Source organism: Scardinius erythrophthalmus, assembly GCF_964197995.2.
Source record: "Scardinius erythrophthalmus genome assembly, chromosome: 11".
NCBI lineage: Eukaryota > Metazoa > Chordata > Actinopteri > Cypriniformes > Leuciscidae > Scardinius > Scardinius erythrophthalmus.
Window position 1 is genome coordinate 6,431 of NC_138231.1, and position 16,070 is coordinate 22,500.

The 16,070-nt window shown below is 40.4% G+C and overlaps 3 protein-coding genes across 4 annotated transcripts in view; 2 read left to right on the forward strand and 1 right to left on the reverse strand.

The window, feature by feature from the left end:
• Positions 1 to 3,930: 3,930 nt before the first annotated feature.
• On the forward strand, positions 3,931 to 4,650 carry LOC308698189 (uncharacterized protein; the record flags this gene model as incomplete). Its single annotated transcript, XM_081378109.1, has 1 exon — positions 3,931 to 4,650. The coding sequence occupies one exon, from the start codon at positions 3,931 to 3,933 to the stop codon at positions 4,648 to 4,650; it is 720 nt and encodes a 239-aa protein (XP_081234235.1).
• Positions 4,651 to 4,923: 273 nt separating this feature from the next.
• LOC308698190 (zinc finger BED domain-containing protein 4-like) lies at positions 4,924 to 6,732 on the forward strand (the record flags this gene model as incomplete). Its single annotated transcript, XM_081378110.1, has 2 exons — positions 4,924 to 4,941; positions 5,794 to 6,732. The coding sequence occupies 2 exons, from the start codon at positions 4,924 to 4,926 to the stop codon at positions 6,730 to 6,732; spliced, it is 957 nt and encodes a 318-aa protein (XP_081234236.1).
• Positions 6,733 to 8,749: 2,017 nt separating this feature from the next.
• fzd6 (frizzled class receptor 6) overlaps positions 8,750 to 16,070 on the reverse strand; it is an 11,299-nt gene continuing 3,978 nt past the window's right edge. For both annotated transcript variants that reach the window (XM_081378179.1, XM_081378180.1), the window contains 4 exons: positions 12,402 to 13,416; positions 12,129 to 12,277; positions 11,191 to 11,514; positions 8,750 to 10,400 (listed from right to left, as the gene is read on the reverse strand). In XM_081378179.1, the coding sequence (XP_081234305.1) occupies positions 10,331 to 10,400; positions 11,191 to 11,514; positions 12,129 to 12,277; positions 12,402 to 13,416 (1,558 nt within the window). In that variant the 3' untranslated portion in view covers positions 8,750 to 10,330. The remainder of the gene's footprint in view (positions 10,401 to 11,190; positions 11,515 to 12,128; positions 12,278 to 12,401; positions 13,417 to 16,070) is intronic.

Consider the following 16,070-nt stretch of genomic DNA (forward strand, 5'->3'; position numbering starts at 1 on the left):
TATACATAATTTCTCTTGTAGATCTCTAATCTTTAAGTACAAGTGAAAAATAAACAACGTTAAAATACATTTCTTACCCTCACTTCAGTTGGTTCTTCCCTCTCCAACCATCCCTGTCTGCCTTGCTGCCTACTGTGAGTGTGTTTGCTTCGGTGCTGTAAGCTCCGTCTTAGCCTCGTATTTCTTTGTTTTGAACCATCATTTCTAGTTGTTTATACTACTACTAAATACAGCTTACCCAACATCTCAGATTAACCTGACATCACTAGCTTCCGTTACTACTAGCACAACACGCTAATAATTCGCTAGCCTGCTAACGCGCCACCCGTGCACTCAGCTACTTTTTATTTATTTATTTATTTATTTTCTCGCGCACCCGCGCCTTTGGGTTCATAAAAAGCTCAGGGGTCTCATTTATAAAGCGTGCGTATGCACAAAACAGGGCTGGAAACGTACGTACGCCAGTTCCCACGCAAAGGTTGTGATCTATAAAAAACAAACTTAACGGGAGAATGTGCACACCTTTAAGCAAACTTTGAGCTGTGTGTACGCTGCAGGGGGCGGCAGCAACTTTTCAGCTCTTGGTGGATCAGGTGCTGAGAGGAGTGGACAGTTTTGCAGCAGCTTATATCGATGACAGGCTTGTGCACAATTCAGAATTGAATTGAGAATGACTCCTTAATTCCAATTCAATTCTTGAATTTGAATTGAATTTGAATTGATGTCAAAAACAGGATCTAGAATTACAATTCGAATTTGAATTAAAGTAAGCAGAATTGCAGTTCAATAAAAATTCAAAGAAATTCATATACATATTTTAAGTGAAGTGTTTAACAATGAAGCTTTACAGTATAAGTTTATATAAAAAATTTGAAGAAAAAGAAAGAAAGAAAGAAAGAAAGAAAGAAGGATTAGTTAGAAAGAAAGAAAGAAAGAAAGAAAGAAAGAAAGAAAGAAAGAAAGAAAGAAAGAAAGAAAGAAAGAAAGAAAGAAAGAAAGAAAGAAAGAAAGAAAGAAAGAAAGAAAGAAAGAAAGAAAGAAAGAAAGAAAGAAAGAAGGATTAGTTAGAAAGAAAGATTCGATAGAAAGAAAGAAAGATTGATTAGTTAGAAAGAAATATTAGTTAGAAAGAAAGAAAAAAGAAAGAAAGAAAGAGAGAGAAAGAAAGATTGATTTATTAGTTAGAAAGAAAGAGAGATAGATTAGTTAGAAATATATATAGATTAGTTAGAAAGATAGATTAGTTTGAAATAAAGAAAGATAGCTAAGTTAGTTAGAAAGAAAGACAGATTAGTTAAAAAGAAAAAAAAGATAGATAAGTTAGTTAGAAAGATAGATAGATTAGTAAGAAAGAAAGAAAGATAGGTTAGTTAGAAAGATAGATAGATTAGTTAAAAAGAAAGAAAAAATATAGGTAAGTTAGTTAGTTAGAAAGATAGATAGATTAGTTAAAAATAAAGAAAGAAAGCTAAGTTATTTAGAAAGAGATAGATTAGTAAGAAAGAAAGATAGATAAGTTAGTTAGAAAGATAGATAGATTAGTAAGAAAGAAAAAAGATAGATAAGTTGGTTAGAAAGATAGATAGATTAGTTAAAAAGAAAGAAAGAAAGATTAGTTATTTAGAAAGATAGATAGATTAGTAAGAAAGAAAGAAAGATAGATAAGTTAGTTAGAAAGATAGATAGATTAGTTAAAAAGAAATAAAAAAGATAGATAAGTTAGTTAGAAAGATAGATAGATTAGTTAAAAAGAAATAAAAAAGATAGATAAGTTAGTTAGAAAGATAGATAGATTAGTTAAAAAGAAATAAAAAAGATAGATAAGTTAGTTAGAAAGATTGATAGATTAGTAAGAAAGAAAGAAAGATAGGTTAGTTAGAAAGATAGATAGATTAGTTAAAAAGAAAGAAAGAAAGATTAGTTATTTAGAAAGATAGATAGATTAGTAAGAAAGAAAGAAAGATAGATAAGTTAGTTAGATAGATAGATTAGTTAAAAAGAAATAAAAAAGATAGATAAGTTAGTTAGAAAGATAGATTAGTAAGAAAGAAAGAAAGATAGGTTAGTTAGAAAGATAGATAGATTAGTTAAAAAGAAAGAAAGAAAGATTAGTTATTTAGAAAGATAGATAGATTAGTAAGAAAGAAAGAAAGATAGATAAGTTAGTTAGAAAGATAGATAGATTAGTTAAAAAGAAATAAAAAAGATAGATAAATTAGCTAGAAAGATAGATAGATTAGTTAAAAAGAAAGAAAAAAGATAGATAAGTTAGTTAGAAAGATAGATAGATTAGTTAAAAAGAAATAAAAAAAGATAGATAAGTTAACTAGAAAGATAGATAGATTAGTTAAAAATAAAGAAAGATAGATTAGTTAGAAAGAGATAGATGGATAGATAGATAGATAGATAGATAGATAGATAGATAGATAGATAGATAGATAGATAGATAGATAGATAGATAGATAGATAGATAGATAGATAGATAGATAGATAGATAGATAGATAGATAGATAGATAGATAGATAGATAGATAGATAAAGTTTGAAGATAGATAGATAGATAGATAGATAGATAGATAGATAGATAGATAGATAGATAGATAGATAGATAGATAGATAGATAGATAGATAGATAGATAGATAGATAGATAGATAGATAGATAGATAGATAGATAGATAGATAGATAGATAGATAGATAGATAGATAGATAGATAGATAGATAAAGTTTGAAGATAGATAGATAGATAGATAGATAGATAGATAGATAGATAGATAGATAGATAGATAGATAGATAGATAGATAGATAGATAGATAGATAGATAGATAGATAGATAGATAGATAGATAGATAGATAGATAGATAGATAGATAGATAGATAGATTTTTTAGTCCATAGAATGGTAGTTTAATTGAGTCTTGGGCTTCAGGGAGTTTAGATTTGAGTTTTTGGCTTGTACACTAATGGGCCACCGTAGTCTTGGCTCAATTTGAGCACTCTGCAATGTAAGTCTATGGGATTTTTATGGTTTTTAATATTAATTTTTAAGAAAACTGAAAGTCAAATCAGTCTGAAAAGATATAAGTATTTAAAATGGTTGCTAAATAATTTCAGGTGGACATTTGTTTGAAAGCACAATTTGATGGACTTTTTAAGTTTCAGAAGTCCCTTACAACTTCAGATTACAAAGGTTGATAGATTTGACACCTGTAACAACAGTGACATGGAAAATAATAGCAGGCATAAAAGGTCATCTGTACTAGTTCATTTTGAAGAACCAATTCCATCAAGAACCCCTGGAAACCACAGAGCCATATGCAAGCACTGCAGTGCTCCAGTCTGTGGCTCCATCAAGGCTACTTCAAATTTCAAAAGGCATCTACAAGTAAGTTAACAGACAGACAGTCTTCTATTTTGAAAACCATCTCTTGATGGTATTTATACAACTGATATTTCATATAACTAGTGTTGGGGTCACTACTCAAGAACGTGTAATACACATTATTCCCTTTTAAAAATACCATGATGCATTACCTTACTTGTTATTCTCTATGGATAGTAACTCATTACTCTACTCATTACATTATTTTAGTGCAACACAGCAAGAGCCTGGCATATAGCTCATAAAGGGTTATACACACCTTTAACTCACAACACAACAGTAACAGTAACAGTAATATTAATGTGCTACATTACTCAGTTACAGCCAAATATGATTATATTATTATGGCATTACTTTGTAAGGAGTTACCCCAAACACTGGATATCATATGTGTTTAAAAGCATGCAAGCACAATTTTTACTTGTTACTTATTGTAAATCAAGAAAACAATTATTGTCAATTGTGGAATTAATAGAAATATTTGTTCTCTTAAAGAGTAATATACATTGGGGTACTTTTTTCCCTACCGGAAAAACATCAGGAAATCTTGATGTACTGTGAAACCAGCGATTACACAATCCAGCCAAACCAGAATGAAGATCATGGTAATCCTTCTGAAACAGCCAGTTCCAGCTCTAAGTGGTCATCAACTAATAGAAGACAAGTTGCTCTTACTGACAGTGTTGTCACATATATTGCAAATGGTCTCCTCCCTCTCTGTACTGTTGAAAATAAGGATTTCATTAATATTTTGCATTTGGCCCAACCCTCCTTCACAATGCCCTCCCGAAGAGCTCTCAGCCAGGACCTTATCCCTCAGCGCTCAGCTACTGTAAAATCACATCTGATTAATCTGATGGAAAAAACTGAGCATATTTGCCTGACAGTAGATCTTTGGTCAAACCGATCAATGAAGTCATTTTTTGGAATGACTGGCCATTTCATTATAGATTTCATGTTGCAGAGTGTAATGCTGAGCTGTCAGCGTTTTAAAGGGAGGCATACAGCTGAAAACATTTGTAGAATTTATGAAGATGTTCTTCAAAATTACAATATTCAGAACAAAGTGTCATTCATTGTGACTGATAATGCCTCCAACATGATAAAGGCATTCACCCTCTTCCCACCAATGCATGTTGTTGAAAGTGAAGAGGAAGAGCAGGATGAGACATCTGATTTTGAAGTGGTGAATGTTGAAGAGGAGATGGTCTACTTCCCACCAGAGAGAAGCTCATGCTTTTGTCACGGGGTGACAAATAAGCCTGGGTGAGTGCCTGTCGCTATGGTAACCTAGTGGCGGATTGACAGCAGGTGTGGGTAATTTGCGCTGAGCGTTTGAATGGGGCCACACTAGCTCATGAGAGGATAAAAAGTCAGAGGAAGAGAAAGTGAGTGTGGTTCTTCCCCACGGGGGTTGTGAGAGAGAGACGCGCAGCACGTGAGCGGCCGTGGCCGCGGTCGCGGCGGGAGGCCGCGGGAGAGAGAGGACGAGAGAGACAGATGAGAGAGACAGATGAGAGAGCCAGAGGGAACTGCGGCTGGAATGCGGGCGGAGGCCTTGGTACACTGTGGGTCTGTTGAGTTGCAGTTTTATTGTGGAAATGAGCACGAGTGAAACCTTACAGTGTGTGGTGGAAAAGTGAGTGTGGGAATTGTTTTTGCTGTTCACTCGCAATCATAGCTGTCTGTTCCTCCCTCTGTCTGAGTCCAGTGAAGAGCCTGCTAATGCTTGAAGAGCCTGCTAATGCTGTGAGTTACACGTGTCTATTCCTCCCTCTGTCTGAGTCCAGTGAAGAGCCTGCTAATGCTGGAAGAGCCTGCTAATGCTGTGAGTTACACGTGTCTATTCCTCCCTCTGTCTGAGTCCAGTGAAGAGCCTGCTAATGCTGGAAGAGCCTGCTAATGCTGTGAGTTACACGTGTCTGTTCCTCTCTCTGTCTGAGTCCAGTGAAGAGCCTGCTAATGCTGGAAGAGCCTGCTAATGCTGTGAGTTACACGTGTCTATTCCTCCCTCTGTCTGAGTCCAGTGAAGAGCCTGCTAATGCTGTGCCGAAAAAACACGAAGAGAACGCTGAAGAGAATGCGGAAGCTGTGGATTATGTCCATTCCTCTCTCTGTCCGAAGGTGCTGAGAAACGCGAAGAGAACGCTGAAGAGAATGCGGAAGCTGTGGATTATGTCCATTCCTCTCTCTGTCCGAAGGTGCTGAGAAATGCGAAGAGATACATGAAGAGATAACTTGAACTGAAGAGACTTTTAACATTGTTTTTATTATTTAATAAAGAGTATATTTATTTTGAATGCTGTGTCCTTCGTGTCCACGGCCGGCTCCTCAGGGGCGGCACGCAAGCGAAGGGGTGGGCGGCCCGCTGGCGCTCCACCCCGACCTGTGACACTTTGTCCACACTCTTCAGCTTGTGGTTCGTGATGCAATGGATGATGCTGGCTCCATAAAAAACTTACTGGGAAAGGTCCAAAAACTTGTTTCTTTTTGTCACAAGTCCACACTGGCTACTGATGCTCTAGACGGAGGGCACAAACTTCAGCCTGCAAATGCCACTCGCTGGAATAGCCAGTTAAAGATGCTGAGGTCTGTTCTCAATGTCCCAAGTGATGTACTTGCTGAGCTCCATTGCCCCATCCAGCTGACATCGTATGAGCTGAAAATAATCCAGGAGCTTTGTGAGGTATTGGAACCCTTTGAGGAAGCTACAGACAGATGCCAGGCTGAGAAAATAGTAACCTCCAGCTTCATCATCCCTTGTGTCAGGGGCTTAAGGCATGCTATCAAAAACATGAAGATGACCGGTAATAAAAAGTTTGTCTCAACTCTACAATCCTCACTTGAGAGACGTTTAACAAAATTTGAAGACATGGAATGCTTCCAGGTGGCCCCCACACTCGACCCAAGGTTTAAGTTGGACTGGTGTATTGGTGAAGAGCAGGTAATGATCAAAAACCTTCTCAATGAAAAAGTTGAGTCTGCCTCCCCAAAAGGGAATGCAACCATGAACGGCAGTGCTCCACCAAAGAAACGCCCAAAACTGTTTTCCTACATGGAAAGTCAATCTGCTATGCCATCTAACCCAGCCCCACATGAGGTCCCTGTGTACTTGAGTACCCATTGTCTTACAGAGGATACTGATCCTTTGGTCTATTGGAGAGAAAACCAAAGCCGTTTTCCTGCCCTAGCTCAACTTGCATGTAAATATCTTGCCATACCAGCTTCCTCTGCACCTGTTGAGAGAATCTTTAGTCTTGCAGGAAAGATATTCAGACCAGAACGGTGCAGACTCAATGAAAAAACATTTGAGGAGCTATTGAGAATTAGATGCAACAGTGTTGCTCAGTAATTTTTTGCATTGGAATAAATGATAACTGCATTTACAACAACTTTGTGTTTGTGTGATTACTTTGAAATGAAAATTACATTGGAACAAAACTAATTAAACAACATTGAGGGGGTAATTTATTTCAAGAATTTGATCAATATCTATTTTAGAACAAAATGTATGCAGGGTTGAGGAGTAAATAGTTACGTGAAATTAAATTTCTGTTATTAAATTACAAAATTAATGTAATTGTATTTAGTTGTATTACTGATGTAAAATGTTTAATTTCTATTAGTTACTAATCAACTTAAAACGAAATTGCTTTGCATTGATAGAGTTATCCAAATAAAGTAATCCAAACCACATTTATAATGGGTAACTAATAACAGTAAGCAACAACATTTCCAAAGTAACCTTCCTAACACTGAATGCATGCGAGACTCAACACATTCTTTCTGTTGTGTGACTGTGTGGAATTTCTTTGAAATGCCATGAATTTAATTCCACTTCCTGTCATTCCAATTCAAATTCAATTCAACATCCTGTGGGGCGGAGTAAATTCAATTCAAATTCCAATTCATGAATTGAATGGAGGCCAATTCTGAAATTCTGAATTTTGCACAAGCCTGGTCTAAAGTGCTGGAAAAGAGAGAGTTAAAAGTTTCTGTTGCAATATCGAGTTCTTCTAAGCTATCTGGGATGCTGAGATGATGAAACTGATCAGGAAGATTATTGATAAAGCAATCTTTAGTGGCAGAAGTGATAGGTCTAACATATTTGAAACACGGAGTTGGCTTTGCAGCCTTGGCTAAATGAAGTTTACACGAGACTAGATAATGATCTGAGATGTCATCGCTCTGCTGCAGAATTTCAACGGCATCAACATCTATTCCATGTGATAATATTAGATCTAGAGTATGATTACGACGATGAGTAGGTCCTGACACGTGTTGTCTAACTCCAATTGAGTTTACAATGTCTTTAAATGCCAATCCCAATGCATCTTTTTCATTATCGATGTGTATATTAAAATCACCAACAATTATGACTTTATCTGCAGTCAATATTAATTCTGATAGAAAGTCCGCAAATTCTTTGATAAAATCTTTATGGTGCCCTGGTGGCCTGTATACAGTAGCCAGCATAAATCTCAAACGTGATTTATCATTTATACTATATATTTTTACATTAAGTAACACTTCAAAAGAATTATATTTAAAACTTGATTTCTTAGTGGTTTTGACAATATTACTATAAATTACAGCAACACCTCCCCCTTTCAATGACCTGAAATCATCTGTTGTGTATCAGACAGATAGGGTTAGTTTTTAGGAAAAATGTCAATTGTCTCTAAATTAACTAATGTTTATGGTCAGTTTTTGCAGGAAAAGTTATATTTATGTGTATGTAATTGCAGGAAATATTGAAAATAAACATTTTTGGGGGATTATTTGCAGAATATTGAATGTTAATTGAACCAACATTCAGTAAGTAAATTAACATCTCCTAAAAACAGTTGAAACATGTTTACACACACAAGGTGAATTAAGTTGTTTATGCATACCTCAAAAAACATATTCAGATTTCAGAATGAGCACTTTGACATATGTAATATATATTTCAGTGTGTCTCTCTCCATGTGCTGATCTGATGTTTTCAGTTTCAATGAAGATGAACATAACTTTTAATAAATTAACAAACATTTACATGATGCTTACATTGTGAGACTGACTGGTTGTGTACTGTTTGTTAATTGAAATGAGATTTCCTATTATTTCAACTGAATGTGTGTGAATCCCATGGTGTTTTCACATCATCTAGTTCCACATTACAGATAAACGCTACAGATTTACATAGTCCTCCTCTATGCAGTGCTTCTATAATCTAGACATTAGTTATTAATCATAACCTTGAATATTTGGTTATTACATTACATTATTTGGTAATTGTGAATTGTGTGTGGAATTTGTAGGACCCTGTAAACTTGTTGAAATCTTAAACATTTGTAGCAGTAACTGAGAATAAAAAGCAACAGATACAGCCGAACTGTAATGTAATGTTTAGTTCAACAGATAGTTACAAAAAAATAGAAATGAGTCTGACACTCTGATCTCCTTTTCTGTTTCATACATGGCTTTGGTTTCGACAGAGAGACTCTAATAACACATCCTTTAGTGAAGAAAATCATTCAGGTTTGGACCAATATGAGGAATAATTTCTACTTTTGGGTGATTATTCCTAAGAACAATGATGTACATTGTGTCCTCAAAACAATCTACAGTTCTGATATTTTAACAGTTATACACAAAGTAGGAGAGAGGTCGCACTATGCATAAATGTACTTTTATTTTGTGCAAATAAAAGTACATTTATGCATAGTGCGGCCTCTCTCCTACTTTATGCATTCTAATTATCCAGGCTAGCACTCTTAAAGTTTAATAGTATATGCATTGAGTGAAGCCTGCTCCTATCCTCACTTACTTAACAGTTATACACAAACATCAGGATGTGAGGAATAAAGACCACAGGCTAAAAAGCTTTGCATTAATGCTTTTCTACAGACTTTATTTTGATAAGATAAAGTTTGTGCTATGAACATATTATAGTAAAATATATGACAGACAGAGACGGCAGTAATTCTTCTGCAGGATTCATCACACAATTGCAATTATTAATACAATGATAATCCAAATCTATCAAGTGACCTATTCTCTCCTCCACCCGGTGTTGTTGTGCACGTTTTATTTACTGTACATAGGGATCGTGTAGGACATGAGTCTTTAAAAGTATTTTTTGTAACTAAACAAGGTGCAAAAAACCCTAAACAACTGGCATAATAATGAACATCAATAAACCTTATTCATATTGAATTGGACAGATGAAAACGACTAAAGTCTTTACAATAGAAAAGTAGTGTAAAAAGGTACTAAATCACATAATTTTCAATGTTTTATGGAGTTTTTGTCTGCAGATTTTGGTCTTTGAAAGATGTTTTCACAGCCTTTCACAGCCTCACTTTCATTCCTGACAAAAACACTGACTAAGGTCTATATATCATACATATTAAAAATACATTTTAGCAAAGCTCTGTAAAAAAGAAAAGCTGAGATACAACTGAAATGTTAAATACCTTAATCTTCATGATTATAATTTGAAGATTAAGTTTTACTTTAAGGCAGAGAAAGTTAATACGAGTAAACACTATTGCTGTATTTTGTTTCTGGCGTACAGTTAGAGCACTCGTGCAAATTCTGTAGAAATTCTGCTTTAAGAGTGAATCTTATCTGTTGCTTTGTTTAAAGATTCAGGTCAGAAGTGTCAGTGTTAAGACTTTTCCAGTGATGAATGACTTAGAGAACTGTTACGAATGTGTAATCCTGTTCTGGCAGCAGCAAAAACCGACAACAGCTGATAAAACTCATAAAACTGTCAGTCGAGACGGATCCTGTGTGAAGCATCAGCTGCGTGAACATTATAACCTTTAAAACAGATTCCAGTGCTGTGGACATCAATAATGAAAAGCACAGAGAATATGGGGGGGGCGGAGCCAGAAGTCTCTGCCTAAGCTCTTATTGGCTGCTGCTGCAGTGGGCAGAGCCAGGAGCCTCACCCTGAGCTCTCATTGGCTGCTCCTGCTGCAGTGGGCGGAGCTCTGGCCAGCCTCCAGCACTTCATCTTTGGGTGTCAACCTTCAAAACGCAATAAAAGTAGGTGTTAAAAAGCAGTAGGAAAAACGAAACATTTGTTGAGATCTGACGAATGAAAGGAATATTGCAGGTTCAACAAGTTCATCTATATGTCTGGAAAGCTGTAGGGCAAAAGAATTTCTGAAATGTGAAGCTTGTATTTTTGTCAAAGCACTTATAAAAATTCTTCTATATCCACCTTATAAAGCAAGCCATTTTTCTGTGAATGTGTGAGACTTCTGATTCATTAGCCACTACAAGGAATAACTAGAAGAATAAAGTGCAGTAAAGGGTTAAACTATTTGAGCTACAAACCAGTGTGTATAAACACCATATATAAGGTTACGACAATACATTAAAGTAATATGGTAAGAAATCCCAGTTTGCATTTTCCAGCAGCATTACAGGCTGAAAGACATGGGAACTAGGACACATTCAGTGTGCACATGATCTCTTATGCTCTGATGGTTGAAATAAGGTGGATGAAAGTAAAAGTGTCTGTGGATGGAGTTTTCCACACGTAAATCAAACCATGACTGCTATCAGAGTTAAATAAAGAAATGGCCATGGATACACTAGTCTAACACTGAACTCAAGTAATACAGCCTTGATTTGAATGCAGATGATGGTAACAAACAAAACAGTGAACTGATGCATCTGCTTTCATTTTAATACTTCAGTTCAGTCAGTAGATTGAATTAATTGTTAGTACTGATGTTCCCAGTGGAAAGGTTGTATCATCTAAACAGAATGTAAATTCAAATAAATGTATAATATAAAATAAAACATGAACCTGTGTGCGCTTTCAGCGTCGACTTTACTGCGTCTCTCCGTCGACCCGATGCGTTCAGAGGAACCAGGCGCATCGCACACACTGTGGTTGTGGATCGCTGTAGAGATGGGTGTGTTGTCATGGTTACCGGAGACAGGTGTGTTGTCATGGTTACCGGTGACGGGCGTGTGCATGCCTGTGCTGGTGCCCGTGGACTTGGACACGACCTTGAGCTTGTGTGAGGAGGACTTGTAGTGTTTGGACTTGTGCTGTTGGACACGGCTGTTGTGTTTGAGGAAGAACTCGCAGGACTCCTGCAGAACACGCCGGCTCTCGCTGATGGGACTGAAGCACACACACACACACACACCCGTTCAGTTCACACACTGGTCAGATCAGGTGATGCTGGTAGTGGATAAAATGACATAAAAATACCCTCTATGACAGATTTGCAAAGCCACAAACAGTTTAGTTGAGTTATGGCGAGTTCACACTGCAAGATTTTAGCCCGATTTTCAGTCGCCGGAAGATATTACGAAATAGCGACAAATGCCTGAAATTGGAGGCAAATCGGTGCTTGTTCACACGTGTGACAATCACACAGAGTGAGTTATCAAAGACGCGATCTGAGAGAATCACTGATGAGACGCAGACGCCCCTGAGATATTTGACATGCTAAATATCTGGACCTCCTGTGTGACTGAAACCTCATCGGCGATGACCGACAGCCAATGAGAGAGCAAGATACAGGGCAGCGGGAAGTTCAGGGAGGAGTTACAGACCACTTGTGAAACTTCGTTTGCGGACCAGACAAAGTTGTTTGTGATTCTTCCTATTGTAAAGCCATGCAGTGAGACTGAACGCAGCCATACATACTCCTGCAGTGTGAAGACAACAGTTATCTGACAAGTTATCATGCAGTGTGAACTCAGCATTAGGGTTAGAGAGAGCGTCCTCACTCTTTCTTGCGCGTTCTCTTGAAGAATGAGGCCCACTCCCAGCAGGTCTTCTTACTGCTGACCCAGAACACGGCTGATATTCCCACCACCAGCGTCATCAGATACTTCATGAGGAACAGGGAGAGCTCGGGCCGCTCCACATCCACACTCTACAACAAACCAAACAGCAGGTCAGTGAGAGACTACAAGCCCTGGTACTGTGCCAGAGGGATAGGGTCAGGGATAGGGTCAGAGTTAGGGTTAAGGGTTAGGGTTAGGGTTAGGGAGTCTCACGCGGCGGGAGCAGGGGATGCTGAACTCCTGGCAGTGTCGGCGGATCCAGCTGTTCTCCCAGGACTCGCGCTGGGCTTGTTCGTACAGGTAGCAGCCGAGCAGCGCCAGCAGCGGCAGCAGGTACAGGCCGCTGAACACGCCGATGCGGATCATGAACTTCTTCAGCTTCTCCTGGTTGCGCTCGTCGTGCTGGATCACCTGACGCACGTGGTTCAGAGACACGATGCCGGCGAGCAGCAGCGACAGGCCGATCAGAACACCGAGGGCTAGCGGTGCCACGACAAACCAGCGCAGTGCTGCCAGATCGTACAGGCCGACGAAACACACGCCGCTGAGGCCGTCTCCCTCCACCTTCCCCAGCGCTAGCAGCGAAACTGTTAGCGCTCCGGGGAGACCCCAGGCCACCGCGTGGAACCACACCGCCTTCTTCTCGATGGCCTCGCAGCTCCACTTAGGCCCTGCGGCCAGAAACCATGTGATGGTGAGGATGACCCACCACACCATCCCTGCGGTAGAGCAGAAGTAGAGCAGCATGAAGAGCAGCGAGCAGCCGCGGCTCTGGGCTCCTAGCACCACCGTAGCCACGCGGCCCGGCACACTCGGCTTCACGCACGCCACCTCCGTATCCAGCAGAAAACCAATGAAATACACCAGAGAGACTAAAGTGTAGCAGACAGAGTAGAAGATGATGGGCCGCTCGGGGTAGCGGAACCTCTGGACATCGATGAGGAAGGTGAGAGATGTGAAGAGAGTTGCACACAAGCACACGGCGGAACAAACGCCGATGAAGGTCTTAGCCAAATTAACCTCGTGTGGTTTCAGGAACATGTTGTCGCAGGGCGGAGCGCAGTCTTGAGCCCCGAGGAAAGAGCCGGCCTGACCGGGCCGTGTCTTCAGATGCAGCGGACACCAGAACCCCAGATCTCGACCAGATGACGCAGAGCTTTTGGACGTGGTCAATTCCTCTACGGCTGAGACAGCAGAACCGTTCGGAGAAAAGCGGCATGATTCCAATCTGGAAAAAACAACATAGAAATCATAAAAATGTACAGCTCTGAAAACATACATAGGGCCTGGGGCGAGTTGCATAAACACAGTCATTATGTTAAGAGTGTGACCAACCAGCAGTTAGTTAGAGATTTACAGTCTTACTTTTCAGTGTCAAATTAGACTAATCTACGTTTTTATATAACTGACTTAAAAAAGTTATGAACAGTCTTTAAAAAAAAAAAAAACTGATGACCAACATGTAACACAAGTCTTAGCAGTTTATGCCATCGGCCACCGTCCTGTGTGCGTAACAGTCCTGTGTGCGTATCAGTCAGTCCTGTGTGCGTAACAGTCCTGTGTGCGTATCAGTCAGTCCTGTGTGCTTAGCAGTCAGTCCTGTGTGCTTAACAGTCAGTCATGTGTGCGTATAAGTCATGTGTGCGTATCAGTCAGTCCTGTGTGTGTAACAGTCCTGTGTGCGTATCAGTAAGTCCTGTGTGCGTAACAGTCCTGTGTGCGTATCAGTCAGTCCTGTGTGCGTATCAGTCATGTGTGCGTATCAGTCAGTCCTGTGTGCGTATCAGTAAGTCCTGTGTGCGTAACAGTCCTGTGTGCGTATCAGTCAGTCCTGTGTGCGTATCAGTCATGTGTGCGTATCAGTCATGTGTGCGTAACAGTCCTGTGTGTGTAACAGTCCTGTGTGCGTATCAGTAAGTCCTGTGTGCGTAACAGTCCTGTGTGCTTAACAGTCAGTCCTGTGTGCGTAACAGTCAGTCCTGTGTGCGTAACAGTCCTGTGTGCGTAACAGTCAGTCCTGTGTGCGTAACAGTCAGTCCTGTGTGCGTAACAGTCAGTCCTGTGTGCGTAACAGTCAGTCCTGTGTGCGTAACAGTCCTGTGTGCGTAACAGTCAGTCCTGTGTGCGTAACAGTCAGTCCTGTGTGCGTAACAGTCCTGTGTGCGTAACAGTCAGTCCTGTGTGCGTAACAGTCAGTCCTGTGTGCGTAACAGTCCTGTGTGCGTAACAGTCAGTCCTGTGTGCGTAACAGTCAGTCCTGTGTGCGTAACAGTCAGTCCTGTGTGCGTAACAGTCAGTCCTGTGTGCGTAACAGTCAGTCCTGTGTGCGTAACAGTCCTGTGTGCGTAACAGTCAGTCCTGTGTGCGTAACAGTCCTGTGTGCTTAACAGTCAGTCCTGTGTGCGTAACAGTCAGTCCTGTGTGCGTAACAGTCCTGTGTGCGTAACAGTCAGTCCTGTGTGCGTAACAGTCAGTCATGTGTGCGTAACAGTCAGTCCTGTGTGCGTAACAGTCCTGTGTGCTTAACAGTCAGTCCTGTGTGCGTAACAGTCAGTCCTGTGTGCGTAACAGTCCTGTGTGCGTAACAGTCAGTCCTGTGTGTGTAACAGTCCTGTGTGCGTAACAGTCAGTCCTGTGTGCGTAACAGTCCTGTGTGCGTAACAGTCAGTCCTGTGTGTGTAACAGTCCTGTGTGCGTAACAGTCAGTCCTGTGTGCTTAACAGTCAGTCCTGTGTGCGTAACAGTCCTGTGTGCGTAACAGTCAGTCCTGTGTGTGTAACAGTCCTGTGTGTGTAACAGTCAGTCCTGTGTGCGTAACAGTCCTGTGTGTGTAACAGTCAGTCCTGTGTGCGTAACAGTCAGTCCTGTGTGTGTAACAGTCCTGTGTGCGTAACAGTCAGTCCCGTGTGCTTAACAGTCAGTCCTGTGTGCGTAACAGTCCTGTGTGTGTAACAGTCAGTCCTGTGTGCGTAACAGTCCTGTGTGTGTAACAGTCAGTCCTGTGTGCGTAACAGTCCTGTGTGTGTAACAGTCAGTCCTGTGTGCGTAACAGTCAGTCCTGTGTGCGTAACAGTCCTGTGTGCGTAACAGTCAGTCCTGTGTGCGTAACAGTCCTGTGTGCGTAACAGTCAGTCCTGTGTGCGTAACAGTCCTGTGTGTGTAACAGTCAGTCCTGTGTGCGTAACAGTCAGTCCTGTGTGCGTAACAGTCCTGTGTGTGTAACAGTCAGTCCTGTGTGTGTAACAGTCAGTCCTGTGTGCGTAACAGTCAGTCCTGTGTGTGTAACAGTCAGTCCTGTGTGCGTAACAGTCCTGTGTGTGTAACAGTCAGTCCTGTGTGCGTAACAGTCAGTCCTGTGTGCGTAACAGTCCTGTGTGTGTAACAGTCAGTCCTGTGTGTGTAACAGTCAGTCCTGTGTGCGTAACAGTCCTGTGTGCTTAACAGTCAGTCCTGTGTGCGTAACAGTCCTGTGTGTGTAACAGTCAGTCCTGTGTGCTTAACAGTCAGTCCTGTGTGCGTAACAGTCAGTCCTGTGTGCGTAACAGTCAGTCCTGTGTGCGTAACAGTCAGTCCTGTGTGCGTAACAGTCCTGTGTGTGTAACAGTCAGTCCTGTGTGCTTAACAGTCCTGTGTGTGTAACAGTCAGTCCTGTGTGCTTAACAGTCAGTCCTGTGTGCGTAACAGTCCTGTGTGCGTAACAGTCCTGTGTGTGTAACAGTCAGTCCTGTGTGCTTAACAGTCAGTCCTGTGTGCGTAACAGTCCTGTGTGCGTAACAGTCAGTCCTGTGTGCTTAACAGTCAGTCCTGTGTGTGTAACAGTCAGTCCTGTGTGCGTAACAGTCAGTCCTGTGTGCGTAACAGTCCTGTGTGTGTAACAGTCAG